Below are 17323 nucleotides of genomic sequence, written 5' to 3'. Positions count from 1 at the left end.
TATATATCTAGCAACCCCCCCCCCCCAACCCAAAAAAAAAAAGACTTTTTTGTGAGAAAATTTTCAATATGAAAAGTAATGTGTCACTAAATTCCTAGAACAAAAATCCAACAGCTTGTATGGATGTAGAGCACTTTATAAAAGTAATGCTCCAATGATTTTCTAGTAAAAAATTCACTAAAAATTTCATTTCACTTTCCCACCTATATTTAAGTACAAGTAGTCTAACATCACGGACTATATCAGATTATTATATAATATAATTGAAATTAATTGTCTTATTTTACTGTAGTTTCTGTTGTAGTCATTGCTATTCCTTGAAAATGAAAGGTGCAATTGGTTGTAATTAATTACAAATCATGAAATTAATTTTACTTTAAGCCGGCAGCAATATCCTAATTCCTAAACGAATATTACAACTTGGTTTTTGCATATAAAAATAGTACTTATTTTATAAATTAGGTTCCTATCAATTTAGATTTTTAATTTTACATTAATTTGAATACAATAAATGATATGATCAAATATAAAGAATATTGCATGAAAAGCAACCCCAAATTCTGCAAGAAAAGTCTAGTTTGGCAGCTTGTGTGAATGCAGCTATCAGATTCTTGCATTTGAATATTCTATTAGGTCAAGCAGAATTTAAGGAGTAAGATAATCAATGAATTCAATTTTGCAGATGCTATGCAGATGGATTCTTCCAAAATGCCCAAATATTACCCAATTTATAGCAAGCAAGAACTTCACCTTTATTCAGCTCGGAACAGTGTGTGATCTGTATGTTTTTCTAGCTCCGTAAAATGGTGTTTTTTAGCTTCTCTTTCACTGTATTCTGGGTTCTTCAAATTGTCGCTGCACAGCAAAAAACTGAGCCCGCTGAAGGTGTTTGTCGAAATGCGTCTTAGAAATATTTACATAGTAGTAAAACATTTCATCTAATTTTTATTTATTTTTTGGTTTTTTAATATTGTGTGATCAGTGGATGCTATCAACAAAATAATTGATCATTGGAATCTAAGGAGTAAGCTGAATTTAAGCGATGATCCGTGCATTGAAAACGCGATTTGGGCTCCTGATTCAGCTAATCCAAGAATTGCTTGTGACTGTGATGGGACAGTTTGTCACATTACACACTTGTTAGTGAATTCTCAATCTTCACTTTGTACATGTGTTTCTCTAACTTCCATTGAAGCTAAGATCGAATCCTTTTTCGACTTGATTTAGGAAAATATATGCTTTGGACATCTCTGGTGAACTTCCTCAAGAACTGTTCTTGCTGACAGAGTTGATGGACTTGTAATAATAGATTAATGTAGTTTGATGCAAAAAAAAAAAAAAAAAATCAATCTTTATTGTTTCAATCAGTTAATTTGATATCTTTGATCATTTTATATGGTGAAGGAACTTGAATCAGAATGTGTTGAATGGATCCATCCCACCAGAAATTGGGCAGCTGTCCAAAATGGCGTACTTGTTAGTATCAAACTATTGAATTGCATGATCTCTTGATTTTCAAGAATTTGCTACATATGTTCAATGTTGAATATGCAGGGCTCTTGGCATTAACAATTTCACGGGCTCGGTGCCTGCAGTGCTTGGCAATCTCACCAGATTGCGCTCTTTGTGAGTTTACAAGCTGATGATCTCTCCATTGCTGTGGTGTTGCTTGCTCCTCGTCGTGATTCACCCACCTTTGTTTTTCTTGTGATGCAGAAGTTTTGGTTCGAACAATTTGCAGGGAAGCTTGCCTCGCGAGTTGGGAAATTTGACCTTGTTAGAACAGCTGTGAGTATTCATCATCTCTCACTTTTTTCTTACAGATGTATGTGTTTCTGTGTTGCATCTTGTGATGCTTCAGTCTCGTTTGATGCTTCAGATATATCGATAGCAGTGGATTGAGTGGACCAATCCCACAAGAACTCTCAAATCTCACATCCCTCCAAATAATGTATTTCTTCATGCTTTTTTGTTGGGGTAGATCATTCTTTTAAGCTCGTTTACACCATGCTCGATTCTGGTAAAACCGTGTAAATGATATTTTTGTTGCGTTTCAGATGGATGTCGGATAATGGTTTCACTGGAAAACTCCCTGAATTCTTGGCCACTTTCACTGAACTCAAAGATCTGTATGCACTGCAGTTTCTCTTTTGCTTCCTTTCATTGCTTCTTTTGCGATTTGTTTCTGAATCATGCTTGTTCGCAGGAGAGTGGAAGGAACGAATCTTGAGGGCCCGATTCCCAACAGTTTCAGTGCTCTAACCAAACTGGAAAACTTGTAAGAAAATTTTCCCTTGTGAATCACAAGAATGTCTTGTCTTCTTCTCTTCCACTTGTTTCACATGCATTCACAAGAATGTCTTGTCTTCTTCTCTTCCACTTGTTTCACATGCATTCTGTTCAGGCGAATTGGCGACCTGACTGTTGGCGCGAGCGAAAGCTCTCTTGATTTCCTAGAGAATCTGACTAGTCTCTCCATATTGTAAGCTCTTGAAATCCTCTCTCACTTACTGTTTCTGTTTCTCACACTTCACTTGTAACAACAGATCATTGAGAAACTGTCAAATCCGCGGCCCAATTCCAGAACGGCTGAGCACTTTCCCCAACCTTACATTCTTGTGAGTGCTGCGCGTGCATGTATATTTGTGAGTTTTTGTATCTTATATTTGAACGGGGTTGCCACGACAGGGACTTGAGCTTCAATAAGCTGACGGGGCAGATACCGGCTTCGTTCAAGGACTTTTCTTCACTCAAGTATCTGTAAGTGAGCCATTGATTATCAAAAAAAAGTTCAAAGTTGCATACATCTCTGAGAAATTGATTCCTCTCTCTTCATTTACAGATATCTTGGAAGTAATAACCTCAATGGGGATCTACCTTCTGATATAGGTTCAAAACTCAATGCATTGTAAGGCCAAAACTCACTTATATATATGGTTTCATGTTGATTCTTGAAAATGATGTCTACGTTTCGAACGAATGCAGAGACGTATCTTTCAATCCTCTCACTGGAAATATCCCTCTTGATTGGAGCCATGTATCCATGTAAGCCATCTCCATTCCTTTGCAAACTTGCTCATCACAAAATTCAACTGCTTTACTTTTCTGACCTTGCTTCATGGAATGCAGAAACACAGTCGGCACTTCCATCAACGACGTCACTCTCAACAACCAGTAAGTAAACTCATCAAGAGAGAGAGAGGAAGTTAGGGAAATGATTCATTTGATTCACTACTTATGCTGCAGGAAGGCCTCTACCATGCTGCAGTGCCTTGAACAGAACACCAACTGCAGAAACAAAGCTCCTTCGAGTAAGCCGAGTTATGCTCACCAATCGTGTGCGGCTGCGTGTAGTCTAATGATCATCTGTCTTGCAGCTTCATTCGGTGTCAACAGTGGAGGTCCAGAGCAAGCTGATGCAAAGGGGGTTGTATACGACGACGACTCAGAGAAGCTAGGAGCGGCCTCGTTGTACACAAGCAGCAACAACAAATGGGCAGTGAGCAGCTCCGGAGTCTTCATCTCCAACCGAAATGGGCCAATCTATGTAGCCCAAACGGACTCCCAAATCACCAACACCCTCGATTCCGAGCTCTACAAAACGGCAAGAATCGCACCCGCCTCGCTCAGATACTACGGCCTCGGCCTAGAAAACGGGGTCTACCGGGTCGAGCTCCATTTCGCTGAGGTGGTGATGGATGATGATCCTGCTTCTTGGATGGGCCTAGGTAGGCGTCTCTTCGACGTCTACATTCAGGTATTCGGTTATTTCAGTTCGGTTTTCTTTCCGGGCAGGGTAATCCAAAACTGACTGTGGTTGCACACACACAATGCAAGGGTGAGAGAGTCTTGCAAGATTTCAACATAGTGAAAGAGGCCGGGGGCTCGAAGAGGGCGTTGATCAAGACGTTCGAGGCCAACGTGACGAACACGCTGATCGACATCCATCTGATGTGGGCTGGGAAGGGGACTTGCTGCATTCCTCTCCAGAGCACGTTCGGCCCTCTGGTCTCGGCCGTTGGGGTTTCTCAAGGTCCTTGATAACGAAAATTTTATCGTATATTATATACATCAACGTTAAGTTAACCGTTACTCATAGGTTGCAAACGTGTGCAGTGCTCACATACGAGGATTCGTCGAAGGGCGACGGGAAGCGGGCGGGGAGGATTGTGGGGATTGTGTTTGGGTGTGCAGGAGGCTTGCTCATAATATGTGGTGTTGCATATTTGTGGTGGGCGAAGAAGGAATCCAAAATTTATACACAAGCTCCCAAAGATTAATATGCTCGTGTTCATGTTCGTGTTCGTGTTCGTGTTCGTGTTCTGCATTATCCCCCTTGTGTGTATGTTTATAGTAAACGAACCACGTTCGTTCTAAGTTGGTTTAATTGATCGAGCTACTCATAAGTCATAACATACTCATCATAGTGATGAGTGTGTGTATATAATTTTGTTTGAAGCCGAATCTATATATATTTTCAATTGTGTAAAAAAAACAAATTATTTTAGACGTTCATCAAATTTTTACAATCGAATAATATAAAGATATGATATAAAATATAACATAAAATTAATTTCAATCAAAACCACCTATAATTATAAACTCTTTATAACAAACATATATATTTTTTAATTTTAAATACCAAGTATTTATATTTTTTTATAAATTTATTCATCTTTAAATTCATAATTTTTGCCTTCTTGTAGTATACCTTCCCTTAAAAAGTAAAAGATTAATGGGAAACTAATTTAGTATCATGCATTTTTAAATTAAAATTGATTTTGAATATTGCATCAATTATTATAACCTTGATTTGTCTTTATTTATAAAATTGTCACTGACTCAATTTGAATTTTTTACTCCCTCCGTCCGCAATATCGTTTACACATTGTGGACGGCACGGGTTTTAAGAAAAGTGGTGGATTGTAGTGGATATGTAGTGAGTGGAGTTTGGGTCCCACAATTGTTGTGAGTGGAAGTTTGTGGACCCTACTTCTATAAATGGAAGTGGAAACGATATCGCGGACGGACCGAAATGGCAAATGTGAAAACGATATTGCGGACGGAGGGAGTATTTTTTTCGAAACCCAAATTAATTTAAAATTAGATATTTAGTTTTTGAGTTGTAAACCGTCCACACGTCACATTCATAATGAAAAATAATTAAGCACCAAAACAGACGACCCCTCTCACCTAATCAACCTAAATTAATTTTTCACCAATTCAACGACAGCGATGTTGTACTGTACAACTCCAACTCCAACCTGGCACCAAATAGCAGCTTTTGTTGAAATCAATTTCCACAATCAACCCAAGATTTCACCTCAAAATATGGAATTCCAATAACACAGAAAAGAAAAGGATAAATAAGCCCATTCAATTTCCAACAAGAATAATTCAAACGACTAAGACAATATTCATGTCAACATGTAATGGAAGCAAAGAAATTCTTCTAAAATCCCATTCAATTGAAATGGAAAAACAAATCCATATTCTATAATAGTGTCCATTTCAAGCTTTCAACTTTGCTAGATGCTTTACATGCTTCCAAAAAAATGAGAATCCCTCCATGCTTTACATGCTTCCAAGTGATTCATGATATTGTTTCCAAAGAAAGAAAACTTTGATATACTAATCTAGAAACATAATGTATTAGTAGAAATAAGCTTAATGCTACATCTATATACACAAAATCACCATATTAGAAAAAGAATAGGATTAGTGTTCTAGAACAAGCACCTGAAATCCCAAATAATATTACAAAAACAAGAGACATAATAACAAGATGCACCCTCAGCATTGAAATCCCCACAATCACTAATCTCTTCACCTCAATCTCTCTCTTCCCCAAAGTGATGCACAAATTTGAGCAAAATCACATCAAATACAAGATTTTAAACACTGGTAAAATCTACTGTATAGAAAAATTTACCAAGAAATCAGTAAAATCAGTACGGAGCATGGTAGTAACCAGCAGGTGGCACTCCAACTCCGTTCACCGGCGGCATTCCATACGGCATCGGAGGCTGATATCCGCCCGCCCCGATCTTGGCTAGGCTCGTCTGCCCTTGCATGCCGTCCCTGTGATACTGCTGCCACACCATCTGCTCCTGCACCAGCAACTGCTGCTTCTTCTCCATGTCGGCCATCTGCACGTACGAAGGAGGCGCAATGCTTAGGGACGCGGCGAATGGATCCTGTCCGACAGCCTGGACCGTTCCATCCGGCGCAGGGAGTGCCAAAACCGGGGTTTTACTCGCCCCGGGGCCCGGCAGCGCGACGCTGCTGGCGCTCCCGCCGCTCAAGTGAGCAGTGCTCACATGCTGCCTAACCATTCCCTGATCATACATGCCATTCAACAACAACGGATCTAATCCACCACCCATCGCAGCCTTTTGCTTAGACAGATGACTAGCGGTTTCGACAAGAGCCAATTCCCAATCAGCCTTGCCCGTCTCCGCAGCCGGATTCTGCCAAGCGGAAGTCACCTCCGACTCCCCATTCGAATGGAACGCCTCCCACGAGCCATTCCCGTTGTCGGCCACCGGGCCAGCAAACAACGCGAGAGCAAACTTATTCCCTTGATCATCAGCAGTCACTCCCTCATCCCTTAGATCCAAAAGATCACCCTCTTGAACGGCAGCCTTAGGAGGCTCGGGCTCAGGTGGTGGCGGGGGCGTATAGTCCTCAGGAGGCGGCAGTGCCTTAATCTCGTTCATATCCAGCACCGGCTCCTCCTCCTGAGGAGGAGCCGGCAACGCCTCCACCTTCCTCTCCGGACTCTTCATCGCCTTCGCCCTATCCCTCACAAATTCCTCCAACGTCTCCAACAACTTCCCAGTAATCTTCTGAACTTCCGGATACTCGGATGATCTCGACACACCAATGTCCTTGCACCAGTTATAGAATCCGACGAGCTCGTCTATCTGCTTCGCCGAGCTAGCATAAGCATCAAACGCCTTCACACAATCTTGATACTCCATGTCAAAGAACTTATCCAGAAGCACAGCCAAGACCTCACAGATATCAGCATACAGCTTGAAGCTCTCCTTAACTATAGTATACAGCGCAACCAGAATCATCCTCTCGTTCTTCGCCAAACCCGTCGGCCGGCAAGACAAGAACCGATCCAACAACCTCTGCAAATGCCCCATCTTCCCGAAGATCCTCTCGGGCGCCATATCCCTCAGAGGAGTAGCATCTTTCCTCTCCTGCGCCGACTCTCTCACATCACCAGACGACCTTGATCTGCGCATTCCATACGGCTCCTCGCGATACTCGTGACTATACTCGTATCCGTTGCCCCTGTTCGATCCCGGTGGTGATCGATAGTTATACCTATCATCTCTAGCTCCAGATCTCTCAATCTCACCTCCATTCCCGCTCTGCTTCCGCTCGTAAATCATCATCTCCAGCCTCTGATCCAAGTAGAGCGCGTAGGTCCTCACAAAAGCGGAATGATCCCAAGAACTCGAGTGGGCCTCATCGCGGAAATCAGACATATTCAACAACCTCGTCCCCCTCCTAGTAGCGTACATGAGTTCCTGCTGGAAGACGGCATCTCCTTCATTGAGCAATCGATGAATAAGCATCAAACACTTGAGGGCCACAATCCAATCACGCGTTTTCCCCAACCTTTTAGACACCGCGACGACGCAGGCGCTGACATAGCCGCGGGAAAACGAGGTCAGCTGGAGAATCTCCCTTATGTACTTCTCCGAAGCCGGATCGTCGTCGTGGCTGGTGGCTTTGACTATGGCAACCTCCAGCTCCGGCGCCATGTTGCTGGCCACCTTAGCAATCCCGATGCTCGTCTGATCCTTCACCGCCCCGATCGCTTTCCGTATTGTGCTCGGCGCCATGGCTCTGATCCTTGGCCGATCTCGTCGACGCCCTACGCTAACAACACCAAAAACCACAAAATCACACTCGCTATAGTCAATTCCGCCAAAAGATCCCAAATTTCCAGCAACTTAACCAACCAATTTCAATCAAATCAAATAAAAATAAAAATAAAAAAATTCCAGCTCGTTTTTCAACGGAAACACAGACTTCCGGTTAAGAAAATGACGAAAATTAAACAAATGGAGCCTTCAATTTATTCACCTTCCAAAAATCAAACTATTTCAGATCCGACGGCGGCGACCGCGAAAATTCAGCTCAAACAGAATTAACAAAAAAATGAGGTAAAGGTCCGCTGCAGCTGCAGTAAAGTGTGTGATGTGTGAAATTTGGGGTTTGGGGTTTGGGAGGAGCTAGAATCAGCGGCGGAGGTGGCGCTTCTCTCTCTAGATTTGCTCCGAACTTGGGGAGAGAGAAAGGTATAAGAATGGGAAAAAATTAAAAATTGGAAAATGAAAAGAGGGGAATAGAAAGGTGGATTTAAATGGCGGGGTGAGATCCGGGAGAATCGCGGCCGTCGATTTTGATTAATCGGAAATATATATACACATATTCATATCGCTGAAATTAGATGGGCCGGTGGTACAGTTGGTGTGAGTTGCCGCTAGGTTCTCTCTCTCTCTCTCTCACTTGAATTCTTGATGTGTTGAATTAATTATAACTGCCACTCTTGTAGTTCAAAATTTGGGATGGGTTAATTTAGATGGTATGATATTAAATATAATGTGTGTTTCACTACTTGAAGAGTGATGCTGACATTTGAGGAAACTTATGTTGTCCTTTGCACTATGTGGTTTGAGTTCGGCACTCCTTCGGGGGAGAGTCTATGCTACACTCAACTTTTTACACTCCCACTGTAAGATGTTGCCACGTGTTTTGTCCTACCAAACCATTTATTTTTCTGAAAATTTTTGTAAACCGGACGGCTTTTACAAAACCACCGGTTCACATGGTTTGTCATTCACATACCACGTCTCGATTAAATAACATGGTTTTCGTACATTATAAAAAATTGTACCCAGTTGTAATTCGACACATCTGCTTTGTTGATTTAACGTAACAATGGGTAGTCTTAGTTACTTTTCTTTCATCCAATTTTGTTTTTATGTTATATATTAACTATAATCTTTTATTATTTCAAAGAAAAATTGAATTACTTAATAAAAATAAAGAATTCAAAAATCTCATAATGCAATTTCGAAACTGAAGAAGAAATCCCTTGCCCCAACTCACTCATCTCTTCCGGCAAGACACCTCCGCCCCAAGCCATCCTTCCGGCGGATGACCACCAAAATCAGCCGCATAACATATCCCCAACCCCCCAACCGTAACCCAGCGCCCTTCCTCCCAACAAATTAGCCGCATCCCATTCCCTCCCCCAAACAGACCAGCCGCAATCACCTTCCCCCACCTCTAAATAAATCAGCCGACGTCCTCCCCCCTCCGGTGGGGCCCCAGGAGGTCACACCCTGTGTCAGCCCCAACCCGTCCCACCGCCCAGCACTAGCAGCTGCTACTTCTTCCCTTCCTGTGGTCCTGTCCCCGGAACAGCGCCCCAGAGGCCGTCAGAAAATGGAGCATTATATGACCGCCCATATATAAATTCTCTCTGTCGGACACATTTTACAGAATGGTAGTGCTAAATGGCCATAATTAATTGGGTCAAATTAGTCATTTTGTATTTATTATGATTATATATTTAGTTAGTTTTAATAATTAATTTAGTATTTTAAAATATTATCACATTTGGCTTACATTTTAAAAAGATTACTTAAGAAAATATAATTATTTATTGTTGATTATGAGACCAACTAGCATTTGCATCCCGTGTTTATTTTTATATTCATATAAAATTAATACTAATATAATAAAAATTTAATATTAATGAGTTAGATTAATTGATAACAAATAAATATATGTTAATATTAGTATATGATTTAATATAGTTTAATAATAATATTATCATACTTGAATTTGAGAATTCTCAATTGAATTTTCACTAATCATACTTGATTTTGAGAATCCCCAATTGAATTTTCACTAATCATACTTGAATTTGAGAATCCTCAATTGAATTTCCACTAATTATACTTGAATTTGAGAATCCCCAATTGAAATTCTTCTAATCATACTTGAATTTGAGAATCCCCTATTGAATTTCAACTAATCATACTTGAATTTGAGAATCTCCAATTGAATTTCCACTAATCATACTCGAATTTGAGAATCTCAATTTAATTTACCCTAATCATACTTGAAATAACAAGTGAAGCACTTACTTACATCTCAAATATAAGTTTAAAACTTATATTTATAATTTGATATTCTTGAAATAACTAGTGAATCGTTTACTTACATCTCAAATACAAGTTTAAAATTTATAATTATATTTTGATATTTTTGAAATAACAAGTGAATCATTTACTTACAACATATATTATTTAACATGATCTAAGGTGTGTATTGAATATTTTATCGAAAAATCATTTTAATAAAGAACTTTAAAGGTTGGTGTTCTTAGTTACACAGTTGACTACACAGTCAGGCGACATCTACACAATTAGTTACACGGTTATGTCATTCTACTATGTAAGACATTGTGTCCCCTACCGTGTATGTCTCGTATAGCTGTTTGATTCGTTTGAGCAATTGACGTGCATTGATACCCTAAAACAATTATAAGTATACATCACTAAAGTTGATGATTCTGATAAAAAATTACAAGTATGAATTGTGCATCAACTATTAATAATTAGACTATTACCTATATTATCCACTAATATATTGAAGATATTTCTTGAAGCAAAATAACTCTTTCAAATACTTACAACATCAAATAATCGTTAATTATTGATTGGTAGAACATGGAATATAATTAAGTAGTAAAATTACAACTTCCAACATATTGATTAACATGGTCTAAGGTGTGTGTTGAATATTTCATCGAAAATTCTTTTTAATAAAGAACTCTAAAGGTTGGTGTTCTTAGTTACACAGTTGACTACACGGTCATGAGACATCTACATTGTTAATTCATCTTAATTCTAAGTTATATAATATGAGAATCGTACTTTAAAATAAGATTAGTGGGAATGCAAGTGGGATTTTGAAATCGAAATAAGATTAGTGCAAATGCAATTGGGGTTTATGAAATCGAAGTTCGATTATTGGGAAATCAATTGAAGATTACTAAATTATACTCCCTCCGTCCACGAAATGAGTACCCATTTGTGGACGGCACGGGTTTTAAGAAATGTATGGAGTGTAGTGTGAATAGTTTAAGGGTCTCACTTTTTGAGTGTATTAATTAAATAGATGTGTGGGGTACACTTGCCAAAAAGGGAAATGAGTACTCATTTCGTGGACGGACGAAAAAGGAAATATGAGTACTCATTTCGTGGACGGAGGGAGTAGTAAAGATTAGTTGGAGATCAATTGGGGGTATTGAAATCGAAGTAAGATTAGTGGAAAATCAATTGGGGATTATGAAATCGAAGTAAGATTAGTGCAAATATAATTGTGTATGCAATCGTGTATGGTACTGTGTAGTCAACTGTGTAAGTTATTGTGTCCTCTACCGTGTATGTCTCGTATAGTTGTTTTGATTCGTTTAAACAATTTACGTGCATGGATACCTTAAAACAATTATAAGCATACATCACTAAAATTGATGCAACTGATAAACAATTACAAGTATGAATTTTGCATCAACTATTAATAATTAGACTATTATCTGTATCTTTACTAATATATTGAAGATATTTGTTGAAGCAAGATATCTCTTTCAAATACTTACAACACATCAAATAATCGTTAATTATTGATTTGTTAGAACATGTGATACAATTAAGTGGTAAAATTACAACTTTCAATATATTATTTAACATGATCTAAGGTGTGTATTGAATATTTTATCGAAAAATCATTTTAGTAAAGAACTCTAAAGGTTGGTGTTCTTAGTTACACAGTTGACTACACAATCAGGCGACATCTACACAATTAGTTACACGGTTATGTCATTCTACTATGTAGGACATTGTGTCCCCTACCGTGTATGTCTCGTATAGCTGTTTGATTCGTTTGAGCAATTGGCGTGCATGGATACCCTAAAACAATTATAAGTATACATCACTAAAGTTGATGATTCTGATAAAAAATCACAAGTATGAATTGTGCATCAACTATTAATAATTAGACTATTACCTATTCTCCACTAATATATTGAAGATATTTCTTGAAACAAAATAACTCTTTCAAATACTTACAACATCAAATAATCGTTAATTATTGATTGTTAGAACATGGAATATAATTAAGTGGTAAAATTACAACTTTCAATATATTGATTAACATGATCTAAGGTGCGTGTTGAATATTTTATCGAAATATTAATAAAGAAGTTTGAAGGTTGGTGTTCTTAGTTACACAGTTGACTACACAGTCAGGTGACATCTACACAATTAGTTACACGGTTATGTCATTCTACTAGTGTTCTTAGCTACACAGTTGCATACACAGGTAATTACACTGCCAGTTACACAGTTGATAACCCGATTGGAAGAAATTTTTTTGAGCATGTTCGTTGTATAATTATTTATTTAACCCATCAAATTTCCTGCACGATTCATCCAATCAACATATCAAAACATAATAATAACTAAATAATAGACTGATTACCATAAAGTTTGAGAAATGCACAAAAATAGTTAAAAAAACAATCGCAAATCAACGAGCTACTCCTAGAGAAAATAATCTACGTGCAATGCGATAGCGATACTTGCTAAGGTAGACCTCGTCCACAGTGGGACTCGGCAGTATCCACTTGCAATAAAGTCGCATCACGCATGTGGCTACCTTCAGCAGAGCGTTGGGAAACAGAATTATTAGGTAGGCTACCTCGAGCAGAATGATGAGAAACAGATAAGCGAGGCTGATTGAGATCACGCACTGGAGATGCCCTAGGTCGTCTATGGCTGACATGAGCAGACTGTGGAGTACTGGAGCGACGAACCTGAATGGGATCTTGCTGGTCATGATCTGATATATGAGAAGCATCATCCACGTGTTGGTCATGTACTGGAGGAGGGCTCGATCTTCTAGGGGCAACGAAGTGCCTGGTGTGCTCAGCCACTCTCTGAGCAAGACGAGCTATCCACCCGGTCTCAGAATCGTCCATCAGTAAATGTTGAACTACTCTCTGTCCCAACCGTGATAATAAAATATCCTCATCCTCACGTGAGTGTTTGCAGGGAAGTCCGTGCTGACAACAAATAAACTGAGGCTTTGGCTCCTCCTGCGCAGACTCACTTCGTCGTTGCTCATTATATGGAGACGTCTTTCGTCGTCGTTTTGATGCAGCTCTGGTGGTCTGACGACGAACCGACTCAACGATTGGCTGCTGTGAAGATCGTGTATGCTTAGTGTGATGTCTCGATTCTTGAACCTTGGAAGTGTCACGACACTTCATTTTGTCGGCTGTCTTCGCCATTCGATCAACAATAGGCCCCTTCTTAAAAGCGTGGCGCTGAGAAGGCACATACCGCACATATAACGGATTTTGGGTATCCAGACTAAGAAAATACAACTCATTTGTCTCCCACTCATCAGGTTCCAAAGTAGCATTCACCTTGAGCTAAACAAAATCAATGAAAAACAATTAATATATATACAACAAGCAATCAATCAAGAATAAAAACTAAATTATGGTAAGTCTTACATCATATTCGAAGAAATGCTGATAATCAGCAGCAGAGGATGTAGTGGTCCACCTCAAGCATCGAGGATACTTAACCTCTCTATCTCGGATCCCGCACAAGTGCCCCAAATATGGAATAGCCTCGTATGCCCAAATCTGCAAAGCCCATACTGGTCCAAAGAAATGGTAAGTCTTCTTCTTGTTGGCTATATGCTCTGGCTTCTTTGGGAGGAGACTGATGTAGTGGCACAAGACCTGGAATGAATAAGCGCCCCATGGAAAATCGTTCCACTCCTCTATGTCCTCGACTAACGCCCACACCCATCGTTCGATGGGAATATCATCACGACACAACACCATCTGATAGAACATCAATAATTGAGCTGCCTTGAGGTAGTCATCAATGTTTCTGCCCATCTGAAAACTACAGAATGCATCACGCAGCTTGTGAACCGTGGTACGACGACCCCCAAAATGTCTATAGAAAATGCCATCCTGTGGAATCACATGAGGAAGATTTGGATTGAAGCCAGTCTCCCCCCCCAAATACCAATCCAGTCACAAGAGCATACTCTTGCATTGAAAATCGAATGTCCTTTCCACCGACGTGGAACCACTTCTCATGATCCGGGAAGCTGGGGTCAGTCAACTCATGCGCCAACAAATAATGTAGCGCATTGTTTGCACTCCCGGACCTCCTCAAATCAATGAAACGACCCAATGGTGAAACTCGAAACTTGTCAACAGCCTTTTCATCACCCCCGATCGTAAGCAATGTGTGACGTATCTGATTTAGAATCTCTGATCGTACGTAAAGGTTAATACCTCCTCCTCTGTACGACTGGAGTAGAGGCCTTGTCCATGCAAACCTAGGCTGTAATGAAAAACATTTGTATTAATATGATGAAAGTAAGAAACTAATCGAGTTGAAAGCAATCAAAACTTTATTGATTTAACAGAAAGAACTTCTACAACTGTGTTCCCTACTGTGTATCTTGCTATGTGCCTCTTGTGTAAAAAAGAACTTCAACAATGCCATATACATAGTGAAATTTCAATTTCATCAATTCTGAAGACTCAAGATCTAAGACCCACTACATTCAAGCATTATAAATTTTATTGTTCATGTAAACTAATTTCAAAAGTATAAACAGCACTAATTTCAGAAACATGGACCACTACAAACGATATTTAGTCTCTTCCCAGATGAGGTAAATTTAATAATTATATTTTAACATGCTTAGTTGGTGGACTCCATTTCCAGACTCTCCTGCCTTATCTTTTATATTTTTTTCTTTTTTGAAAATCCACTTTTATACCTTGTTTTAAATTGGTGTAATAACTTTAGTTTTTTGTTGCAAATGATGTTCTTCAGGTGGTTGTACATAAGTATTCATGCTATCTTGAGATAACATTCTTGTATCATGGCCGTATGTATGTATCAGCAAGACATATATGCTTCCACTCTAATGTTTTCTCGAAGCAAATAAAGGCTAGTTTCTCATCATCTTAGTTTCCACGTTACCTATGTACTTCATTGCATGTATATTAATGGTGCTTGTTACAGCTTAAATCAAAGTCTAGATACATAGGAAATTCTGATGCTAGTTTGACTACGAAATGAATGAAACATTTTTTTTGTCCCATTCTACTTCCGGGATTGCTGAGATAGTTAGCTCAATCGGTTCTCTTAAATGTACACTGCCAATTAATTAATTTAAAAGATGTAAACTAATTTCAAAAGCATAAACAACACCAAATCATGATAAACAAGTTCAAATATCAAAAGTCGAAAACTACGAACCGGAGGAAGCGGCTCCACAAGTTCCTTCTCTGATTCCGACGTCGCCGACACTGAACTCCCCCCTTCATCTGGCTCAGATTTGGTGTCACTACTCATTATCGATTTTCCGTGGAGGGAGGGCTTCGTCACTCGTTGGCTTGTTGCAGGGAGGGAGGTCGACTTTGGGCGGCCTCTGGGGCGCTGTTCCGGGGACAGGACCACCGGAAGGGAAGAAGTAGCAGCTGCTAGTGCTGGGCGGTGGGACGGGTTGGGGCTGACACAGGGTGTGACCTCCTGGGGCCCCACCGGAGGGGGGAGGACGTCGGCTGATTTATTTAGAGGTGGGGGAAGGTGATTGCGGCTGGTCTGTTTGGGGGAGGGAATGGGATGCGGCTAATTTGTTGGGAGGAAGGGCGCTGGGTTACGGTTGGGGGGTTGGGGATATGTTATGCGGCTGATTTTGGTGGTCATCCGCCGGAAGGATGGCTTGGGGCGGAGGTGTCTCGCCGGAAGAGATGAGTGAGTTGGGGCAAGGGATTTCTTCTTCAGTTTCGAAATTGCATTATGAGATTTTTGAATTCTTTATTTTTATTAAGTAATTCAATTTTTCTTTGAAATAATAAAAGATTATAGTTAATATATAACATAAAAACAAAATTGGATGAAAGAAAAGTAACTAAGACTACCCATTGTTACGTTAAATCAACAAAGCAGATGTGTCGAATTACAACTGGGTACAATTTTTTATAATGTACGAAAACCATGTTATTTAATCGAGACGTGGTATGTGAATGACAAACCATGTGAACCGGTGGTTTTGTAAAAGCCGTCCGGTTTACAAAAATTTTCAGAAAAATAAATGGTTTGGTAGGACAAAACACGTGGCAACATCTTACAGTGGGAGTGTAAAAAACTTGGTGTAGTGTAGACTCTCCCCTCCTTCGGTAGCTGTCGGTGATGGAGTCACTCAATTTGTATACACAAGAGTCATAAATTCTACTTTCAACAATTTACTTTTATTATATACTCCATCCAACTATTCATAGCCTATTTCTTTTAGACATGAATATTTAAGAGAATAAAATTATAGTGTAAAAATATGTAAATGTGTATGAAATCACATATATTTGTAGTGTGAAATCATTATCAAAAATAGAAACAGACCATGAATAATGGTACAGCCCAAAGAGGAAAACATGTCATGAATAATGGGATGAAGGGAATAGTAAAAAATAATACTCAACTAGTTGCGTATAGTTCCACGAAAAGTGTAAGTGTAATAATTAGTTAAATTGTTTTTAAAATTAGGTTAGGAAGATGTTTGGAAGACGGATTAAAATAAAAAGAGAAAAGTTTGAGGGATTTAACAAAAAAAGAAAGATGTTTGAATGACGGAGCGACTAACATTTTTTTTTCTTTCTAAAAGAAATACATACATATATGATATATATACATTTTTTTCTATGTAGTAGATCCATTGTCCAATTCCCATCAAAATAAGCTGTACAATGATCATGGGCCACCTTCTATAAATGGCCCAAACAATATCATAGCTTGGTTTTAGGTATTTTGTAATTTGAGTTGGCCCAATCCAACAAAAGCTAAGAAATTTGAAACCCAACTTTGTACCTCGAACAAAAATTTAATTTCCTTCTATGTCCATAAAGAATTGAATCACTTTCTTTAAAGTAGTACTCCCTCCGTCCGCCAAAAGTAGACCATTTTTACTATATTGGGCGTCCGCAAAGAGTATACCACTTTCCTTTTATGGAAATGGTCCCACCACCCACTTTAATCTTTTATCCTTACAAACACTCTTTATTTACAAAAAAACCACCCCAAATTCAATCTCAACCACACATCTAATAAAGTGGTGGGACCCTTTCTCCACTACATTAAAATCATCACCAATTTTATTAAATCTCGTGCCCAGCCAAAGTAGT

At 39.2% G+C, this 17323-nt stretch overlaps 3 protein-coding genes across 4 annotated transcripts; 1 reads left to right on the top strand and 2 right to left on the bottom strand.

Moving 5' to 3' along the window:
• The first annotated feature begins 31 nt into the window (after nucleotides 1-31).
• LOC131015549 (probable LRR receptor-like serine/threonine-protein kinase At1g56140) lies at nucleotides 32-4499 on the top strand. Its single transcript, XM_057943967.1, has 19 exons — nucleotides 32-885; nucleotides 983-1139; nucleotides 1228-1299; nucleotides 1405-1476; nucleotides 1555-1626; nucleotides 1717-1788; nucleotides 1880-1951; nucleotides 2058-2129; nucleotides 2207-2278; nucleotides 2405-2482; nucleotides 2547-2618; nucleotides 2689-2760; nucleotides 2843-2908; nucleotides 2986-3045; nucleotides 3130-3174; nucleotides 3247-3311; nucleotides 3378-3757; nucleotides 3838-4033; nucleotides 4117-4499. The coding sequence occupies exons 1-19, from the start codon at nucleotides 804-806 to the stop codon at nucleotides 4278-4280; spliced, it is 1941 nt and encodes a 646-aa protein (XP_057799950.1). The 5' UTR covers nucleotides 32-803; the 3' UTR covers nucleotides 4281-4499.
• A 1185-nt stretch (nucleotides 4500-5684) lies between these two features.
• On the bottom strand, nucleotides 5685-8628 carry LOC131015548 (putative clathrin assembly protein At2g25430). 2 transcript variants are annotated; one of them, XM_057943965.1, is made up of 2 exons: nucleotides 8107-8628; nucleotides 5685-7894 (listed from the first exon to the last, which is right to left on the bottom strand). In XM_057943965.1, the coding sequence occupies exon 2, from the start codon at nucleotides 7860-7862 to the stop codon at nucleotides 5949-5951; it is 1914 nt and encodes a 637-aa protein (XP_057799948.1). In that variant the 5' UTR covers nucleotides 7863-7894; nucleotides 8107-8628; the 3' UTR covers nucleotides 5685-5948. The 2 variants fall into 2 exon arrangements, with proteins under 2 accessions (XP_057799948.1, XP_057799947.1); XM_057943964.1 differs by having other exon boundaries at nucleotides 5685-7899; nucleotides 8107-8627.
• Nucleotides 8629-12550: 3922 nt separating this feature from the next.
• On the bottom strand, nucleotides 12551-16296 carry LOC131015547 (uncharacterized). The gene is made up of 3 exons (XM_057943963.1): nucleotides 15402-16296; nucleotides 13619-14471; nucleotides 12551-13534 (listed from the first exon to the last, which is right to left on the bottom strand). Exons 2-3 carry the CDS (start codon nucleotides 14012-14014, stop codon nucleotides 12683-12685), a joined length of 1248 nt encoding a protein of 415 aa, XP_057799946.1. The 5' UTR covers nucleotides 14015-14471; nucleotides 15402-16296; the 3' UTR covers nucleotides 12551-12682.
• Nucleotides 16297-17323: the final 1027 nt, after the last annotated feature.

This window comes from Salvia miltiorrhiza, chromosome 3, assembly GCF_028751815.1.
Source record: "Salvia miltiorrhiza cultivar Shanhuang (shh) chromosome 3, IMPLAD_Smil_shh, whole genome shotgun sequence".
NCBI classification, from domain to species: Eukaryota; Viridiplantae; Streptophyta; class Magnoliopsida; order Lamiales; family Lamiaceae; genus Salvia; species Salvia miltiorrhiza.
This window is presented reverse-complemented; position numbering and strand designations above follow the sequence as displayed.